Source organism: Saprolegnia diclina, assembly GCF_000281045.1.
Source record: "Saprolegnia diclina VS20 unplaced genomic scaffold supercont1.21, whole genome shotgun sequence".
NCBI lineage: Eukaryota > Oomycota > Saprolegniomycetes > Saprolegniales > Saprolegniaceae > Saprolegnia > Saprolegnia diclina.
Genome location: NW_008246088.1, coordinates 111,586 through 127,404, shown reverse-complemented (window position 1 = coordinate 127,404; position 15,819 = coordinate 111,586). Strand labels below are relative to the sequence as shown.

Here is a 15,819-nt window from a genome sequence, read left to right as displayed (position 1 = left end):
CGCGACGACTCGGCCGCAAACTCGACGAGGTTGACCAGCGCCATTTGGTAGAGCCACCGGCCTCGGCGCTTCTCGGGCGAGTACTCGGGCACGACGGTGAGCGCCGGCACGGCAGCGTAGCTCGGCGGCTTGACGACGTCGGTGTTGCTCATGCGCTCGAGCTGGAGAATTGGAAAATGGCTCTGAAAAAAGGGTCGAAAATACCACAAAATGAATTTTCAGCGATCCACCGCGGGCCAGATCCGGAGCGACGACCATTGGATGATGGGCGTCGTCGGCGTGGGCGTGGGCTCCTCGGGATCCACCGCCTCAACTATGCAGCTGCTTGCATATCCCACGTATTTCCCACGTGAATCGAGTCCAAAGCAATCGATTTTTCACGTCCCGTACATTGCGCATACAAACAACAAGCTTAATCGTACAACCCATGCTGGTGCAGAGTATTCGGGCGATCTTGTTCCGGCCTTTCTATTTTTACTGCACGTTTTATTTGAACTCTGTATTTGTATAGAAGGTCGCATAAAATGCGTTGGCGTCGGAACGTGGCCGTGCAGGATCGCGTGACTAATTAAAGTGCTCGAGATTCGAATGCGTTCTGATTGGTCGAGAGCAAACGCGAAGCGGCAACTTGGTATCTGGCTGCGTGGCGACCGTGCCATCGCTCGGTGCCACGGGCGCGACGAGGCTACTCGTGCGCGACACTGATGAAGGACAGAAGAACGTCCTAGGAAGCCGTTCAGGGAAGCAGGCGCTTTGCATGGTCCTCCACGAGGTCGACGACTGCAGAAGTGATGCACCGGGCGATGAAGTTTGAGCTTTCAGAACCAGATTATACTGGTACGCCAGCCGCCGACCACAGAAACAGAAGGTGCTACATAAAAAGGAACGGGCAGCGAAACCCCTCGAATGAATTCTCGAAAAGTGCTCAAGTAGCCCGAAGTATTGGCCGCTCGTTTGATCTTTCGAGCGATTCTTGTGGTGGCTGTTCCTCGCCGAGCGGCCAAGCCCACGAACCAAACCACGTCCGGTGCTGTGAAGGACGTGGTGACGGGGATTGTGGGTGGATGGGTGGGGTTGAAGATGGTATGTATTATGTATTAGCTAATATATTTCGTAATATGGGGCGCCTCAGTTCTGACACTTGCAAAATAAAAGCTGCTGGCAAAGAACTACACACTAGCATACCAGTATTTTATACGCGCGCGTACTATTCTAAAGGCTACTCGTATTCCATGTGACTCCTCGAGGGCGATGTCGGGGGCGACAGCAGCAGCGCCGCATTCACTTCTCGTGTCACGGCCACTTCATAGAGCACCAAGAGCGCGGCGCCGACGAGGCACAGAGCGAGGCTGATCCAAAAGAGCGGTGTAAAGTTCGAAAAGAGCGCCGGCAGCATCGGCATGATGATGCGCGAGACCGAGGCCGCTGAGCCGAGGAGGCCCATCCACTTGCCTTGCTGGCGCGTGCCAAGGATCTTGGAGAAGGCCGAGACACAGACGGCGGTCGTAATGGGACTCCCAATGCTCCAGAGAAAGAAGACACCGACCCAAAGCTTCGTGTACGTCGGTGTCGCGTGCATCGCTAAAATCAAGTTGCCAAGACCGAGGCCGCCAAACCCAATCATAAGCAACTTGCTATCGGAGACGACATGGTGCCAGATTTCGATGGCTAGATACGTGAGCAGCCTAGACAACTGGATAGATAGATGTTGTACAAGGTGTCATTACCCGAGGAGACCGAGGTTAAACTGGAATTCGGACGCGGCGGCCACGACCGTGTTGTTTGCGTCGCCTGTGACGCGGACAAAGAGCGGCACGTTGATCGTCTCGTAGATCGAGAGCACACCGCGCGCAACAAAGTTGAGAAAAATAAAGATCCCGAGACCTGCAAAGACGAGCTTCTCCGAGAGATCCGTTGTCCAAGTAGCCAAAGACTGTGTCCGTGCCACGCTCGCGAGAGGCGCGTCACGCACATCAATCGTGTCGTCGTACGTGGCGGCCACAAGAACAATCGACGCAAGGTGGAGGCCTGCGAGAAGCAATCCTGGAGCTACCAATACAACGAGCGCCTCAGACACTGACGACGACAATGCTCGAACCTGTGAAAGGGTTGATGGGCAAGCCAAAAATATGGAATTCCACTGTCGTGAGCACTCCGCCGAGGCCGGGCGTGAGTGCATATCCAAAGTACACCGAGATCGCGAGGATTGTGAGGTACTTGAGCCGAACGTCAACGGTTGTCATAGCCGCGACGTTGGACCGACACACGCTGAGGTTACCGGAGCTCACGCCGACGAAGAAGCGGCTGATGATGAGCGCGCGCGTGCTGGGGACAGCGTAGACGAGGTTGCCGACGAGGCCAATGAGTGCCGACGCAATGTACACGGCGCGGAACGAGTACTTATCGCAGAGATAGCCAAAGACCGTCGATGAAATGAGGCGGCCGACGCTGTAGACGGAGGTCAAGAGCCCCATCTCGTAGAGGCCGCCGCCGAGCGACTGGCAGTAGAGGAAGAGCGTCGGCATGACGATACCCCGCGACGCTTCGGCGATGAAGATGACGAAGTTGATGAGCGCCATTTGACGGCGCCAGGAGCGCGCTCGCGCCGCGACTTCGTCTGAGCTGCGCTCGTCGTCGACCAGCGGCTCATACTTGTGAGACATGTTGCGATCTTGAGTCAAGCGTTGAAACGGAGGCAGGGACCGTAATTTTAGACGCCATTCACCGTCATGGATGGACACTCTCTTCCATACTCTTACCACTAGCTCAATAGAAGGTAGTACAAACATATAGCGCTAACTCAAGGGCTTCCAGTTAGTATGACAAAAGAAGTCCTTCTGGCATGATCTTTCTAGATTCCTCGTATCTCGAAACGCTGCTTATAGTATAGGACAAATGTTAAATGTTGCAAGTCGAACAGCCAAGAATGCTGTACCGCTGGAGCTATGACGAGAGAGGCGGACCGACCTACGTGGCAGCCTGGGATGCGATGGGCACAACCGCGGTGGCTCTTGGCGACATGGTTTTAGCTCGCTTCACGATCAGATCAAAGGCTACTAGTGCACTCATGGCGACCGTACAGAGCCCGACGTTGATGTAAAAGAGCGGCGCGAACGACGACGCAAAGAGCGCTGGCAGCATTGGCATGATGATGCGCGAAAGCGACGCAGCCGACCCGAGGAGGCCCATCCACTTGCCTTGTTGGCGCGTGCCGAGGATCTTGGACATGGCCGAGACACAGACGGCAGTCGTAATGGGACTGCCGACGCTCCAGAGGAAGAAGACACCGAGCCAGAGCTCCACATACGTCGGTGTCGTGCGAACAGCAAGGATCAAGTTGCCAATGCCCAAGGCAAGGAAGCCGCCGACGAGCCACGCGACGTCCGAGACGGCGTGGTGCCAGACTTCAATGGCGAAGTACGCGACGAGCCTACGACCATAGATTAGAGCCGTTGGAAACGTTGTCAGTACCCGAGAAGACCGAGGTTGAACTGAAACGCCGACGCGGCGGCAATCATCGTCGAATTCTTCTCGCCCGTTACTTGGGCGAACAGAGGTACGTTGGTGGTCTCGTAGATCGAGAGCACGCCGCGGGCGACGATGTTGAGGAAAATAAAGAGCACGACGCCGGTGTAAACAAGCGTGTCCGAGAGTTCGAACGACGCCGCGGTGGTCACAGTCGTGGTCTTGGGCTTGGCCTCGGGTGCGTCGTCGACGGAAATCGAATCGTCGTACAGGCAGATGATGAGCAGGAGCGAGATCGCACTGAGGATCGCCAAGAGGACACCCGGGACTAGACAACCCATGAGATATTCGTTGATAGCCGTGTGTAGTACTCGTGTAGGCATCGATGTGGAGGCCCGCAACCGTCAAGTCGACGCGTGAAAGGAGGCCGCCGATGCCTGGTGTGAGCGCGTAGCCAAGGTATACCATGAGTGCGAGCATGGTGAGGTACTTGAGGCGATGCTCCACGTGGGTCTTGGCAGCGACATCGGCTCTACAGACGCTGAGGTTGCCCGAGCTCACGCCGACAAGGAAGCGACTGAGTAGCAAAATTTGGGGGTGCGGCAGCAGATAGAGCGCGTTGCCAACGAGGCCGATGATTGACGACACGATGTACACGGCGCGGAATGAGTATCTGTCGCAAAGGTACCCAAAGACCGTCGATGAAATGAGGCGGCCGAGGCTAAAGACGGACGTGAGGAGGCCCATGAGGTAGAGGTCACCACCGAGCGACTGGCAGTAGAGAAACAGCGTCGGCATGACGATGCCCCGCGAGGCCTCGGCACCAAAGATAACAAAGCTAATGAGGCCGAGTTGTGTGTGCCATTGTCGGGTGCGTCGCTGGGTCGCACATTCGTCTCGGTTGTTGCCGTCGACCACGTCGAGGCTGGGAAGTTGCACGAAGGCTTGCATTTGTTAATCAATGGAGTGAGTGAGACGACCAACGAATGCGAATACATCGACGTTGGGCGGCCATTTCTGTCCAGCAACGCTGCAAGTAAAACGCTCCAACGGCAATCCTGGGGCAGTGTGTTTGCATCTCTCAAAGTCTATCGAATCGCATTCCCGAGCTCTCGGACGCGCCACCGAGCTGCAATTTCCTTGGACATCGCGCTGCTCTTCCGCGCCGAGCAAGCTAAGCTACTCGGGCGACTTGAAGCACAGCGGCAATTTGTTCGGCCGTGGCCGCGGATTTGCTTCAAGCGACAAAGCGCGTGTTTCATTGGCTCTTCATCGACCAATGGCATCAAAGTGGGGCTCGGACGCTGGCCCTCGGAAAGTGCAAAATGAGGGCTGTCGGTTGGATCGGAAGTCTCGCCATCACCCTTGGCACATGCGCGCTCATCGGACCCGCGCTCATGGCGTGGAAGCCGCCGGCGCGCTGCGTCCACGCCCCGTACCCGCTCGCGCCCGCGGACGGCGCCGACGACGGCTTTGTACGCACGGGCATCGTGGGCATGGACAACTTCCTCTGCATCTTTACGCACTTTTTTCTCGATTCGCAGGCGTCTCCGATCCCATCGCGCGTCGAGATGACCAACCATCTCCTCTCGAGCGCGCTCTTGGGCGTCGCTCTCTTCATGGGCCTCGAGTCGACGCGCCAGCGCGCGCGCGGTCCGTGCGCGTGGCCGGCGCTCACAGCGACCATGTACCAGCTCCTTGGGATCTCGGTCGTGCTGCCAATGATGTGGATCCCGTCGTTTCTCTACTCGTACCCGCAGTCACTCGGGAAGGCGGTGGCCGTGCCGCTGCCGGTGCACGAACTCACGCTCGGCGCGAGCCCGCTGCTCGTGACGATTGCGTTTGGCACGGCGGCGTTCGGTGCCATCTTCTTTGTCATGATCCACTCGACGGGCCTCGACTTTCAGCGCGCATTTGTGATCTTTCAGTTTTGGCCCAGCGTCTTCCCGCTTCTCTTGCCGCTGCTCCGCGTTCTCGTGTCCAACCCGTCGACCAAAGCGTCGGCGACAACGGTCTCGAGGGTCGCCAGCGGTCTCTACAGACTCTTTGCGCTGGCGCTGACGCTGCACCATTGGACGTTTCTCGTCGCGCCGTTGGTGCGTCGTGGGTCCGTTGCGCCGCTGCGTGACCTCTCTGCCTTCTTGCTCTCGATGCCGTTGGATGCAAACCAAGCGATTCCCTTGTGGTTCCTCCTCGTCGACGCGATCTCGCTCACAACGTCGATGGCGCTCCTCGTTGTCAGTGAGTCGAGCAGTGCGCACGGTCTTGGTCGTGCCGCACGCTCGCTGGTTCTTTTTATGCTGGCGACGATCGCGCTGGGGCCCGGCGCCGCCTTTAGCCTCTTTTGCGCGTCGCGCGAAGACGGGATTCGCGCCGAGCATTGGAATGCACCGAAGAAGTCGAAGCGTAGCTAGCTAAGAAGTGATCTCTTCGCAGCGACACCACTGACGCGTTATGAACCTTCATACAAATGACTGTCGCCACCACATACTGAATGAATTGCTGAGCAAACGTGGCACGGCGGGCGACAACTGGTCAATTGCGTGGCACCACCATCGCCGTTAGGCTCTATATAAAAGGACCGACTTTGCAGGCGTTGTGGCACCTGGCGCGTTTCGTGAGCTGCATTTAGACGCTTAGAGTGCAATGGGCTGCAACCTCTCTAAGAAGAAGCAGTCGCCCCGTACGATCCGGGTGAGTCCCAAGAAGCAGGCGACGCCCGTGGCCCCGCCAGTGATCGTGGACCCGCCGCCGCCCAAGCATGGCAACTCCTGCAACATGCCCTGTACGTGCATGAAGAGCTTCTTGGTCGCGGCCTCAAACTCGCATGTGGTAGTTGGCGCCGACCAAGGACCAATTGCGATCGGACGACTCCAAGCCGAGCCCAACGGAAAGAAAGCAGTCGTTGCCTTTGGCGCCGCCGACGCAAGAGGCTCCCACGACGAGTGCAACATCTTTTTCACGTGGGACGGAGGCGCGACTGCGGCCTTGACCTTGCGCGGCGTCAAATACAAGCCGGTGCAATTCCATTTCCATACACCAAGTACCCTTGCACCCTTGGAGTGGCGACCCAATACATTTCAAATAGGCGAACACACGATTGAGGGCGCGCAGTTCCCGCTTGAGCTCCATGTCGTGCACGTGGCGCCCAACGACCGCTGGGCTGTTGTCAGCTACGTCTACCAGTACGGCGAGACCGAAGATGCCTTTCTAAAACAGGTAGAGTTCGTGTGCGTGCCGACATTCACATGTGGTCTCTGGCAGGTCTGGCCAAGTCTGCCTCAGCTCTCGACCATCCAGGCAGCGACGGCGGTCGGGCGCATTGACGGAAGCGTCCTCGTGCAGCCCAAAGCAGGCTACTACCAGTACACGGGGGCGTCGGGCGACGGCGTCGAGTGGGTTGTCGCCCAGCGACCGCGGATAGCGACGCCGGGACAAGTCGCGTCGCTGTTTGGTGCGCTGCGTGCGTCGAATGCCCGGCCGACACAGCCGGTCACCGGTCGAACGGTCACCTTGTACGCCGCCTACATTCCAAGAAGGCTCGCCTCATGCGTCTTTCCTAGGCTCTGCTAGCTACGTGCCTTGAGCGCCCTTTCTCATTATCTATGGAGCACGACGACAAGTAGTCAGCAATCGTAATTGAATGACTTGGTATTATTCGTTGCATGGCGCGAGGTGGGGCGAGAATGCAGGCCCGTGGCCGGGCACGACCGCATCGGGGTGCCACGCCAGCACAAACGCACGGCTCGACTCGTGAAGCGTCGGCATTTCTGAGAGGTCGCGCCACCAGCTTTCATCGCCGTCGCACTCCCAGAGGTCGCCCACGATAGCAACGCGGCGCAACTCCTCAATGCGGCCATCCGCGTGTTCAAATGCAAAAGCACTCGACGCTTCGAGAAGTACCGAGACGCACGCGCCCGTGTGACCAGGCGTCGTCACCACGCGTAGCGGCGCTGTAGGCAGCTCGCGATGGGCAATCTTGCCGTCGGCAGCGACCGTCGCGAGGCAGCGGCCAATGGTTTGGTCCCGCGCCAGCACGCTTGCGGCCGCGTACTCGTGGCGTCGGTTGATGTCGCGGCCCACAATGTGCGTGGCCTCCGGGAAGAGGGCCAAGCACCCGACATGGTCCGAGTGGCCGTGCGAACAGACGACAAGTGCAATGTCGTCCAGCGTCATGTTGCGCGACACGAGTGACTGCGTGAGCTCCGCAGCCGCCCACGCGCCGCCCGTGTCCACGAGCACGTTGGTGCTACCAACTTGAACGAGCGTCACAGAACAGTCGCAGTCCCAGCTGCCCGACGCCAGCTCGCGCGCACGGCCCACGCGCAGTTGCACGACGCGCATGCTTGGCCTTTCTGCGTATTTTTATAAAAAGTGGCGTTTACATAAAATAATAGAATGTCGAGTGGGCGAAACTGCAGCTCGATCGATATGCGGAGGACCTCAAATACTCGCGCAAGCCAGCATCCTGCAGTACTGTGTATGGGGATCAAAGGTGCAAAGGAGCTACGGGTTATCACACCTTGTCGAGTTGGCCCGAAGCTCTTCGCTGTTCCTAACGTTCGCTGCTGACGTTGACACGTGCAAAGCACCGCCGCCATTGGCGCCTTTATCAGAGTAACGGCCATTCAAGCCCGTTTCCTGTTGTCGCCGGAGCAAAGCAGCTTCAAGTATGGGTGCGACCGTCTCAATTCCGCGTGCGACCCACGCGCCGCGTTCGAGGCACTCGTGCATATCGACGTTGACACCCCGCCCCGACCCCGCTGCCCCAAGTACGTACGCAAGCAAGGTGCCCTGCTAACACGGGGTAGCGACTGTTGAGAACCAAGCGAAATTGCACTTGCACCAGTCGCCGATTGCACTTCCGCAGCTTGAGCCGATCCCAAACACTGGTTGCCTCCAGCTACAGTACGGTGCAGGCCAAGCAAGGGTGTCGCACGACGGGCCCAATATCTTTATCGAGTGGTCGGGCGGCGACGCCTCGAGCTTGACGCTGGGTGATACGACCTACCGCCCAATTCAATTCCATTTTCACACGCCAAGTCAGCGCCGGACCGAGTCGTCACTCTCACAACTCCGATGCGATAGGCGAGCACACGATTTGCAACGTTCAGTTTCCGCTCGAGCTGCACATCGTCCACGCAGACACAAGCGGCGCGTTGGCCGTTCTCGGCTTTGCGTTTGTCTACGGCGATCAAGACAATACATTTCTGAACCTGGTCTGTCGACAAAAGAAGACAACTTGTCTTATTTGCACGATTTTGGAGTAGATCTGGGCGCACCTGCCCCACCTCGGGGCGAACCAAGGCGCCATTGACATTGGGATCATTGACGGCAGCAACCTCGTGCAGCCACAAGATGCGTTCTACCGCTATGCAGGGTCCCTCACGACACCGCCGTTTGTCGAGGGGGTCGAGTGGGTCATGTGCCAGCAGCCTCGTAGTGTGTCCCCGAAGCAAGTCGCTACGTTCTTCAACGCGATGCAGACAGCCAACTCGAGGCCACTGCAACCACTCAACGACCGCACGGTCGTGCTCTACGGCCCCACAACGTAGCTGTGGTATTGCATTTTACTACTGACGCGACGACACTTCGCCAAACTCGTAATGGCCCGTCTCCTGCGCATGGGCACTCGCTTCCATCTATACAAGATATTAGTCGATATTTTAACTTACACGATTATGCAAGTAGTACCTGGCCCTTGAAGGCGCGGCGGCAGACCATGCATTGAATCGTAAAGCCGCCGACGTCCGTGTACTGATGTGTCTACAAACCCCAGTCGAGGACGACAAGGCTCGGGATGTGGGTACCTGATGCGCTTCGACGGCAAGGACGCTGGCATTTTCAACCTAAACCACCACAAGTGTGGGTACGCGCGAAAGGGCAAACACAGACCTTGGCGAAATCGTTGATGGCAAAAAGGGTCTTGTCCTTGCTGCGGGCGTCCACTTCGGTGATGGCGTCGTAGTGAATCCCGTCGTAGAGGAGGAAGAGACGCTGCGTGAAGCCTTGGTCTTCGCCGTAGCAGAGCCGGGACATGCTGATGACGTCAAAGACAAGCATCTCGATGCGAAAGTGCATCGACAAGATCGAGAGCTCGATCTCGCCGCCCCACGACTTGCTGTCGAGGATCCACGCACAGTACTCGTCGACGGGTCGGCCCAGGAACGTTGTGTTGTACAGCGCGGGATTGCGCACAATGGCGTCCTGCGCGACTCGCTGAGGACCTCGTGGCGCGCGACGTAGCAACGTACCACAACGACCTGCCGCATTGCCTCGCCATTGCCAGTCGCACCCTTCCCGAGGCAAAACCTACCTCCGAGCTCTGAGGATCGCAGCACTTTGCAATAGTGAACGCACCCGATCGCGTTGAAGAGACAGCTATTGTCGCCAGCAATGACCTTGCGCTGAAACTTGGCCGTCGACGACGACGACGATGGAAGCGCGACGCCTTCCTTCAAGAGAATGGCCGAGCCAGACGTGATACCAACGCTTGTAATGAGCGCATCGTTGTCGCCAACGATGGGCTTGGGCGGAAATCCGGCCAGCACTAGACAAGGTATCGTGAGTGTTCGTAGCCGTCAGTGTCCACGACGAGGCGCATGTACACGTCTGCTGGTCTGGTGGCAGGCCCGTCTCTTGCGTCAGCCGCAGCTTGAGCTGCAGAAGCGTCGTGTCAAGGGCGAGGCCCATGAGGCGCAGCGAGCCGGCGGAGCAGTTGACCTTGATGTTCATCGCCGCAAATTCGGAAAGAAGCACCGCCATCCGGAATCCACACCTTGTTATCCGGAATAACGCCATCGCGTTAAACGTTGTCATCTTGAATAAACGCGAAATCAGAGTGCGCTAAACCCCGCTATAACCAAAGCTCCAGCACCCAATACGCTCGGCAACGCTCAGGCATATACCGTCGTCGCTTGGGTCCCACGCGAAGATGCGAAGGAGCTACGGATGCAGCTGCCTCGAGCGCATCCCGAGCGAGATGGAGAGGTGATCGGCGGCTGGGTATTATGGTGCATCGCATTCGATCTGTCCGCAGACTGGCACCAACGGGATTTAGTCTTGCCTCATGACGAGCCCGCACTGTACATACGTTGACCAAGTCGTCTGAGCTGTTTGAGCAGCCTTCGCTTGCCAGTGAACGAGAACGGCGCTGCTTTTCCCGCCTTGGCGTTTCAGTACCGGTAGTCAAACGCCAAGTGCGCCACAGCTTGCCCGAGCGTTCATTCCAACACGTCTGCTGCAGCTAGCTGTAGCAAGTCGTCTATCTACCGTCCAGCTTAGCCAGTATCTATATAGAGGGAGGTGATCAAGAGGTTGGGTATTCTTCTTTGTTTGGTGTTAAGGGTTGAGGGATGCGCCAGCGGGGACTCGTGTGGGATCCTGGCAGCAAATGTTAGTTTCTCAACTTGGAACACTGTTGAGCTTGGTCCGTGGAGCGTTCGTTCTGCCTTGCCTCGCCCAAAACGAAGATATATCGGCGCATCGTTTCCCAACTTTTGACGAATTATTTCGTGGAATTTCGTGGAATTGCACCAAGTCGCCAACTTTTGTGGCAAGCGCCATATTTGACAGCTGCGATCTTTCTTTTTATAAATAGAAACAAGATGCATGTTTCTTACTCCAGCATTTATTTGTCCGACAGGGATGGGCACGCCGAGCACGCAGCATGCAACGTACGCGGCCCTCTACCGCCTCAACGACCCGGTCTTCCTGCGGGACGTCCTCGACGACGACGTCGTCTTGCGCACCTACGACGGCTGCGTCCTGCATGGCGCGACTAACGTGCTCGCCTACCTCGTCGGCCCCGGCATGACCGAGTGGAGCCAGCTCGTGCACGCCGTCGACGCGATCGCAAGCGTTGCGGCGCGAGCCACCAAGACGCGCTACATTACCGAGGCCGGCTATGTCAAGGATGTGCTCTTTGAAGAGGTCATTACGTGGACTGACGACCTCCTCATTGCCTCGATCGTGCACACGTCGTCGCACAGCCACCGACCACGGGCCTTGTCACGCCGCTTGTCGGCGTCCGCCCACAGCGCGCAGCAGGTAGACGCATCTTTGTTGTAGCTACGTTGCATTTGTACTTCTAGGTCGTGTGCGAGAGCATCGACAGCCTCGTCGACACGTTCGTCTCGAGCTCGACCGCGTCATCGCGCCTGTCGTCCTCGAGCGCTTCGTCCTGCGTTACAACAGCGCCGTGCTGCTTTGAGATCTCGCACGCGTCCGTGACCGACCTCAGCGTCGTCAAGCCCCACCGCCCGATCCACGCATATTTGCTCATCAAGGAATTTCCCTCCGGAAGAGTGCTCCACCGCTCGATGGTCATGAAGCACCAGCGCGCGCCGCAGTGGCCGACACCGATCACCTTGGTGTGCTCGCCCAGCTTTCGGCGCCTCGACATTTCTGTCATCCATACATCCCTCGTGTACACCAAACACCTCGGCATGGTACGCCGTTGACGGCGATCGGCGCTTGGACAGTCGTCTCCGTGTAGGTCAGCATCGATGCGTCCGTGCTGCCGTCCAAGCCCCGAGAGCAATACGATTTCATGGGCTCGATCGTCGGCGACCCCAACAATGCCCCCGATCTCTACCTGACGTTTCACCGGTGCGGCTCCAAGCACGACGCGAGTGCATTGGCTGCACCACTCTACGCGCCCCACGACCTAGCGGCGCCGAGTATGATCTTGGCGGCGCCCGCCGCTGACGTGCCACCACCGACCATCTACTACCCGCCGCGAGGGGCGCCCGTCGACGCCGCCAAAGGCGAGCTCGTGTACCATATGCTGCAGGCCGTGAGTCTCTCGCTCTTGTGCGTCCTCGGTATGGTATTGATCGAGTACACAACGTTAAGCTCGTAAGCTATTTACACGCTTCTTTACAGCGGCGGCAGCGTGAACGGGCTCGTCGTTAGCTGCTGCAGTGGCATGAAGAGGCGGGCTTGGAGCTCCGGGAGCTTGAGCGACGCCCAGTCTTGCCACACCCACCCTAGCATTAGTTTCCATACTCGTATCCATCAACGACTTGTAGGAGGCTGCTACCTTCGCACTTGTCGGGCTCGGTGAGCTCGGGCACTTGCGTCGCCGTGATCGTCGCTTGCATGAAGATGGTAATGTAGTGTTTTTCTAGCCAAAAGAGATTGGCCCGTTGCAACAGTTCATTCATGGCCTACCGTCGGCCACCATGTAGTCGTTGGTCGTGTACGCCAGCGTGGGGTTGGCAATGTCTAGATCTAATAACACGCACATTTAGGCGACCATCGAGATATTGCATTCGCGTCGTACTCGTCTCTTCCTTCACTTCACGTATCGCGCACTCTTCCCAAGACTCGCCGAACTCAAGGTGGCCGCCTGGCGTCGCAAAGGTCATTCCTGCTGAAACAGCCGCTATGTGCATCGAACCTGGGAGTGCCAGCTTGCCGGCGCCGTGGGAGCCCTTGCGGACGCCAATCAAGACGCACCCGGGGTACTTGGGCGAGTAGATCAAGACGCCGACACCGACGCGGGGAACCATCGTCGACTTGCGCAGCTCGACAACTTCGTTCTGCGCGGCAAAGAGCCTAGGTACAGGTCACTTGCCCGTGTTCGAGCGATTGATTGCTTCATACCGCTCCGTGTCGAGGGCCTCCTGCTTCTCGAGGAACGTCATGATCTCGTCGAGGTGCGCAGTGCTCGCGACTTCGTCCATCTGGCTGAGCTGGCTGTCGAACACAAAGTCGTCGTTGCCGAGCGACGGCGCGCTAAAGTCTTGGCTCAGCGACGACGACCCAAACGACTCGAACGAGAGCTCGTCGGCGAGCGAGCCGCCGGCGAGCGCCATGTTTTCGTCTTGGCTCAACGTTGGCGCTTCGTTGATCGACTGCAGCGCCGACGGCTGCGACGAGAGCGACTGGCTCATGACCGCGCTCGTCGCCGTGCTGAGCTGCGACGAACACGCGAGCGACTCGTCCTTCTCCATGTACTTTTGGAGCAGCACCTTCATGCGCGCGTTCTCCCGCGCGAGGAGGATCATCTTGTTGCGGGCCTCCGCGAGCCGCGACTGGTACTGCCGCAGGTCCTCGTCTGCGTCCGCGAGCGTCCGACGCTTCTTGGAGTTGCCAGCCATGACTTGTTCGATTTGCGACTGCCATGCGCACGGCCCAACATCCGCAACTTCGACCACATGTCGCACTTTCGAACTTCGCACTTCCCTGGTCAGGCTCACGTCCAGGTCGCCGTTGCTGCGTGCATTGCGCGCGTCCACCGAGGCAGATAGCTTTGACACCAATAAGCCAACTATTAGTATACAAGCAAGATTTGCTTAGATACAGAGAGTTAGCTTAGTTGCCCGGCGACAGGACGCATACCGGTATGTACACGTCGGTGCCGACACCACGACGTCAGTGGCCTTCTTATCGGTGGCAACGCGGTCTGTCTTGTCGCCGCCAGGGCACACGATTGGTCCGTCGCCTCTCCTTGTGAGCCGTGAGATGACACCTCGCATGACAAGGTGCCATGGATGCGAGGACAGAGCGAGCGAGCTCTCCAACACCACCACCAACCGGCGAATCGCTAAAACGCTAGAGACAACATGCCATGCGAATAATGGCAGCACGCAAGCATCGTCATTGACGAGATATGTACATACACAGCCTCTACGCATCTACGCATCTACGTGTCGTTCTTGGCTTCGGCCTCGCGCGCCTTGGCCTCGGCGATGGCGTCGACCACGCCGCATGCTGCTTGTAGCCACATGAAGAGGGCGCTCACGACGGGGCCCGCAGGCTCGACGTCGTCGAGGCTGGTCTCGCCAAGGAGGTCTTTGGCCTCTTGCGTCACGCTCGGCCGCGCCTCGATCGCGTTAAATGCTTGGAACGCAGATGCAAACGTCTCGGGCTCGAGTGCCAAGCGGAGCTTGTCCCACGTCGGGAGCTTGGTTGCGGCGCTCAAATACGCGTCCTTGGGGGCATCCAAGACGAGGCGGAGGACCGCTGAAAGCGTCCGAAGCACGGGCAGCTTGAACGGTAGGAGGTACGCGGCGAGCTTCCCGATTTGCGTCAAGTACTTGGTGGCTACGATTGTCGCGAGCGCGTCGCACTTCATCGTGGCTTCCTGCAGCGCCTTGGCGTTCTCGTCTTCGATCGGCTCGAGGACCGACGCAATGCGGGCGTCGCTCGTCGAGACAGCGTCCCGGAGCTCATCGAGAGCTCCTTTTGCCTCCTTGTCCTCGGCGCGCTTCCACTCGACCTGCGCCGTGTACGCCCGCTTCTCGTACTGCTCAAACGCGTCAGCAAAGGCGGACGACCACTTGAGAAAGGCCTCAATGTTCTCCGGGGAAAACGGCCTCGCTTGGCCGATCGTGTCGACAGCGATGACGAGCCAGCTCTCGATTGTCGAGATCGAGTCGGACGAGAGCTGGACGATGTCGTCGTGGAGGTACATGTTGTATCTGAGGCCCCGAACAAGGTACGCGCCCATGCGCGGGATGCCAAAGTACTTGAGGCGCGGCTCGCGTATGACGTTCTCGACGTGGAGAAACGATGGAATCGCGGGTGGCGGGAGGTTGCCCTCTTCGTCTGGCGTCGCATTCGGGTCCTCGACTTCGCGGAGAATGTCGTAGGTGAAGCCTGTCTCTTCCGAGATGAACTTGCCGAGCACGCAGGTCGAGTTCTCGGACGAAGCAAACCATTCGATAAAGTTGGCGCCCTCGGCATCACTCACTTTGCGTCCGAGGTAGCACGCTTCGGCGCCGGTCGCTAAGAGGAGCTTGGAGATCACGAGCTTGCAGAGGATGTCGACGTCGTCCGTCTTTTGAAGCAGCTCTCGCGTGGTGCTTTCCGCAATGAGCGCTTCGTCGTGCGCGAGCTTGAGCTTCCGGAGCGACTCGTTGCGCTTGGCCTCCTCTTCTGCGAGCACCTGTGAGTCCGTCTTGCGGCGCACGGTCACGCTCGCCCGCTCGTGGCGCTTCTTCTCGTTCGCAACGTACTTGAGAAGGTACTTGCCGACGTACTCAATCGGATCCTCGGGCTGGTCGAGAGCGAGCTGCGCCAGCGCCTCGGCCAGCGGCGCGCCCACGGCCGTCTTGAGATACACAAAGTCGTACCCGTGCGCAGCCTCGGCCATGACGGAGCGTGGGTCGACCCTTGGCCCAAGATTCGGGTTTCGCCGTTGGTTTCAAACCACGGAAAAACTCGAAACGCGAAATCCTGCATTTTGAGAATCGTCGACCGTTCGAGTAGGAATTCGAAGCAGCTCTTGCACAGACTTACACTGCACCGACAAGCCTGTCCACCGAGCCGCACTCTTCGTCTAGAGCTATCCTACGAGGTGTTTTCGACTACATATACAGTAGCTCTTTCGTTGTGCAGCTGCGA

At 58.4% G+C, this 15,819-nt stretch overlaps 11 protein-coding genes across 11 annotated transcripts in view; 4 read left to right on the top strand and 7 right to left on the bottom strand.

Annotated features, from left to right (window-relative positions):
- Positions 1 to 1,162: 1,162 nt before the first annotated feature.
- Positions 1,163 to 2,669, bottom strand: SDRG_07288 (hypothetical protein). The gene is made up of 3 exons (XM_008613110.1): positions 2,099 to 2,669; positions 1,728 to 2,049; positions 1,163 to 1,685 (listed from the first exon to the last, which is right to left on the bottom strand). Exons 1-3 carry the CDS (start codon positions 2,661 to 2,663, stop codon positions 1,220 to 1,222), a joined length of 1,353 nt encoding a protein of 450 aa, XP_008611332.1. The 5' UTR covers positions 2,664 to 2,669; the 3' UTR covers positions 1,163 to 1,219.
- A 124-nt stretch (positions 2,670 to 2,793) lies between these two features.
- Positions 2,794 to 4,519, bottom strand: SDRG_07287 (hypothetical protein). Its single transcript, XM_008613109.1, has 3 exons — positions 3,837 to 4,519; positions 3,472 to 3,793; positions 2,794 to 3,430 (listed from the first exon to the last, which is right to left on the bottom strand). Exons 1-3 carry the CDS (start codon positions 4,414 to 4,416, stop codon positions 2,968 to 2,970), a joined length of 1,365 nt encoding a protein of 454 aa, XP_008611331.1. The 5' UTR covers positions 4,417 to 4,519; the 3' UTR covers positions 2,794 to 2,967.
- A 43-nt stretch (positions 4,520 to 4,562) lies between these two features.
- SDRG_07286 (hypothetical protein) lies at positions 4,563 to 5,978 on the top strand. The gene has a single exon (XM_008613108.1). The coding sequence runs from the start codon at positions 4,791 to 4,793 to the stop codon at positions 5,877 to 5,879; it is 1,089 nt and encodes a 362-aa protein (XP_008611330.1). The 5' UTR covers positions 4,563 to 4,790; the 3' UTR covers positions 5,880 to 5,978.
- Positions 5,979 to 6,086: 108 nt separating this feature from the next.
- SDRG_07285 (hypothetical protein) lies at positions 6,087 to 7,119 on the top strand. Its single transcript, XM_008613107.1, has 5 exons — positions 6,087 to 6,250; positions 6,302 to 6,508; positions 6,554 to 6,684; positions 6,730 to 6,980; positions 7,029 to 7,119. The coding sequence occupies exons 1-5, from the start codon at positions 6,112 to 6,114 to the stop codon at positions 7,036 to 7,038; spliced, it is 738 nt and encodes a 245-aa protein (XP_008611329.1). The 5' UTR covers positions 6,087 to 6,111; the 3' UTR covers positions 7,039 to 7,119.
- SDRG_07284 (hypothetical protein) lies at positions 7,093 to 7,861 on the bottom strand. The gene has a single exon (XM_008613106.1). The coding sequence runs from the start codon at positions 7,807 to 7,809 to the stop codon at positions 7,120 to 7,122; it is 690 nt and encodes a 229-aa protein (XP_008611328.1). The 5' UTR covers positions 7,810 to 7,861; the 3' UTR covers positions 7,093 to 7,119.
- Positions 7,862 to 8,137: 276 nt separating this feature from the next.
- SDRG_07283 (hypothetical protein) lies at positions 8,138 to 9,020 on the top strand (the record flags this gene model as incomplete). The annotated part of the gene is made up of 4 exons (XM_008613105.1): positions 8,138 to 8,237; positions 8,277 to 8,507; positions 8,554 to 8,684; positions 8,736 to 9,020. 4 exons carry the CDS (start codon positions 8,138 to 8,140, stop codon positions 9,018 to 9,020), a joined length of 747 nt encoding a protein of 248 aa, XP_008611327.1.
- SDRG_07282 (hypothetical protein) lies at positions 9,001 to 10,206 on the bottom strand. The gene is made up of 7 exons (XM_008613104.1): positions 10,074 to 10,206; positions 9,826 to 10,015; positions 9,720 to 9,777; positions 9,361 to 9,672; positions 9,276 to 9,314; positions 9,160 to 9,231; positions 9,001 to 9,107 (listed from the first exon to the last, which is right to left on the bottom strand). The coding sequence occupies exons 1-7, from the start codon at positions 10,198 to 10,200 to the stop codon at positions 9,039 to 9,041; spliced, it is 867 nt and encodes a 288-aa protein (XP_008611326.1). The 5' UTR covers positions 10,201 to 10,206; the 3' UTR covers positions 9,001 to 9,038.
- Positions 10,207 to 11,076: 870 nt separating this feature from the next.
- On the top strand, positions 11,077 to 12,328 carry SDRG_07281 (hypothetical protein; the record flags this gene model as incomplete). The annotated part of the gene is made up of 3 exons (XM_008613103.1): positions 11,077 to 11,514; positions 11,559 to 11,915; positions 11,963 to 12,328. The coding sequence occupies 3 exons, from the start codon at positions 11,077 to 11,079 to the stop codon at positions 12,326 to 12,328; spliced, it is 1,161 nt and encodes a 386-aa protein (XP_008611325.1).
- On the bottom strand, positions 12,255 to 13,571 carry SDRG_07280 (hypothetical protein; the record flags this gene model as incomplete). Its single annotated transcript, XM_008613102.1, has 6 exons — positions 12,255 to 12,455; positions 12,509 to 12,592; positions 12,640 to 12,699; positions 12,752 to 12,817; positions 12,869 to 13,026; positions 13,075 to 13,571. 6 exons carry the CDS (start codon positions 13,569 to 13,571, stop codon positions 12,346 to 12,348), a joined length of 975 nt encoding a protein of 324 aa, XP_008611324.1. The 3' UTR covers positions 12,255 to 12,345.
- A 454-nt stretch (positions 13,572 to 14,025) lies between these two features.
- SDRG_07279 (hypothetical protein) lies at positions 14,026 to 15,636 on the bottom strand. The gene has a single exon (XM_008613101.1). It carries the CDS (start codon positions 15,566 to 15,568, stop codon positions 14,117 to 14,119), a length of 1,452 nt encoding a protein of 483 aa, XP_008611323.1. The 5' UTR covers positions 15,569 to 15,636; the 3' UTR covers positions 14,026 to 14,116.
- A 118-nt stretch (positions 15,637 to 15,754) lies between these two features.
- SDRG_07278 (hypothetical protein) overlaps positions 15,755 to 15,819 on the bottom strand; it is a gene marked incomplete at both ends in the record, with an annotated part of 1,305 nt that continues 1,240 nt past the window's right edge. The window contains one exon of the mRNA XM_008613100.1: positions 15,755 to 15,760. Within this exon, the coding sequence (XP_008611322.1) occupies positions 15,755 to 15,760 (6 nt within the window). The remainder of the gene's footprint in view (positions 15,761 to 15,819) is intronic.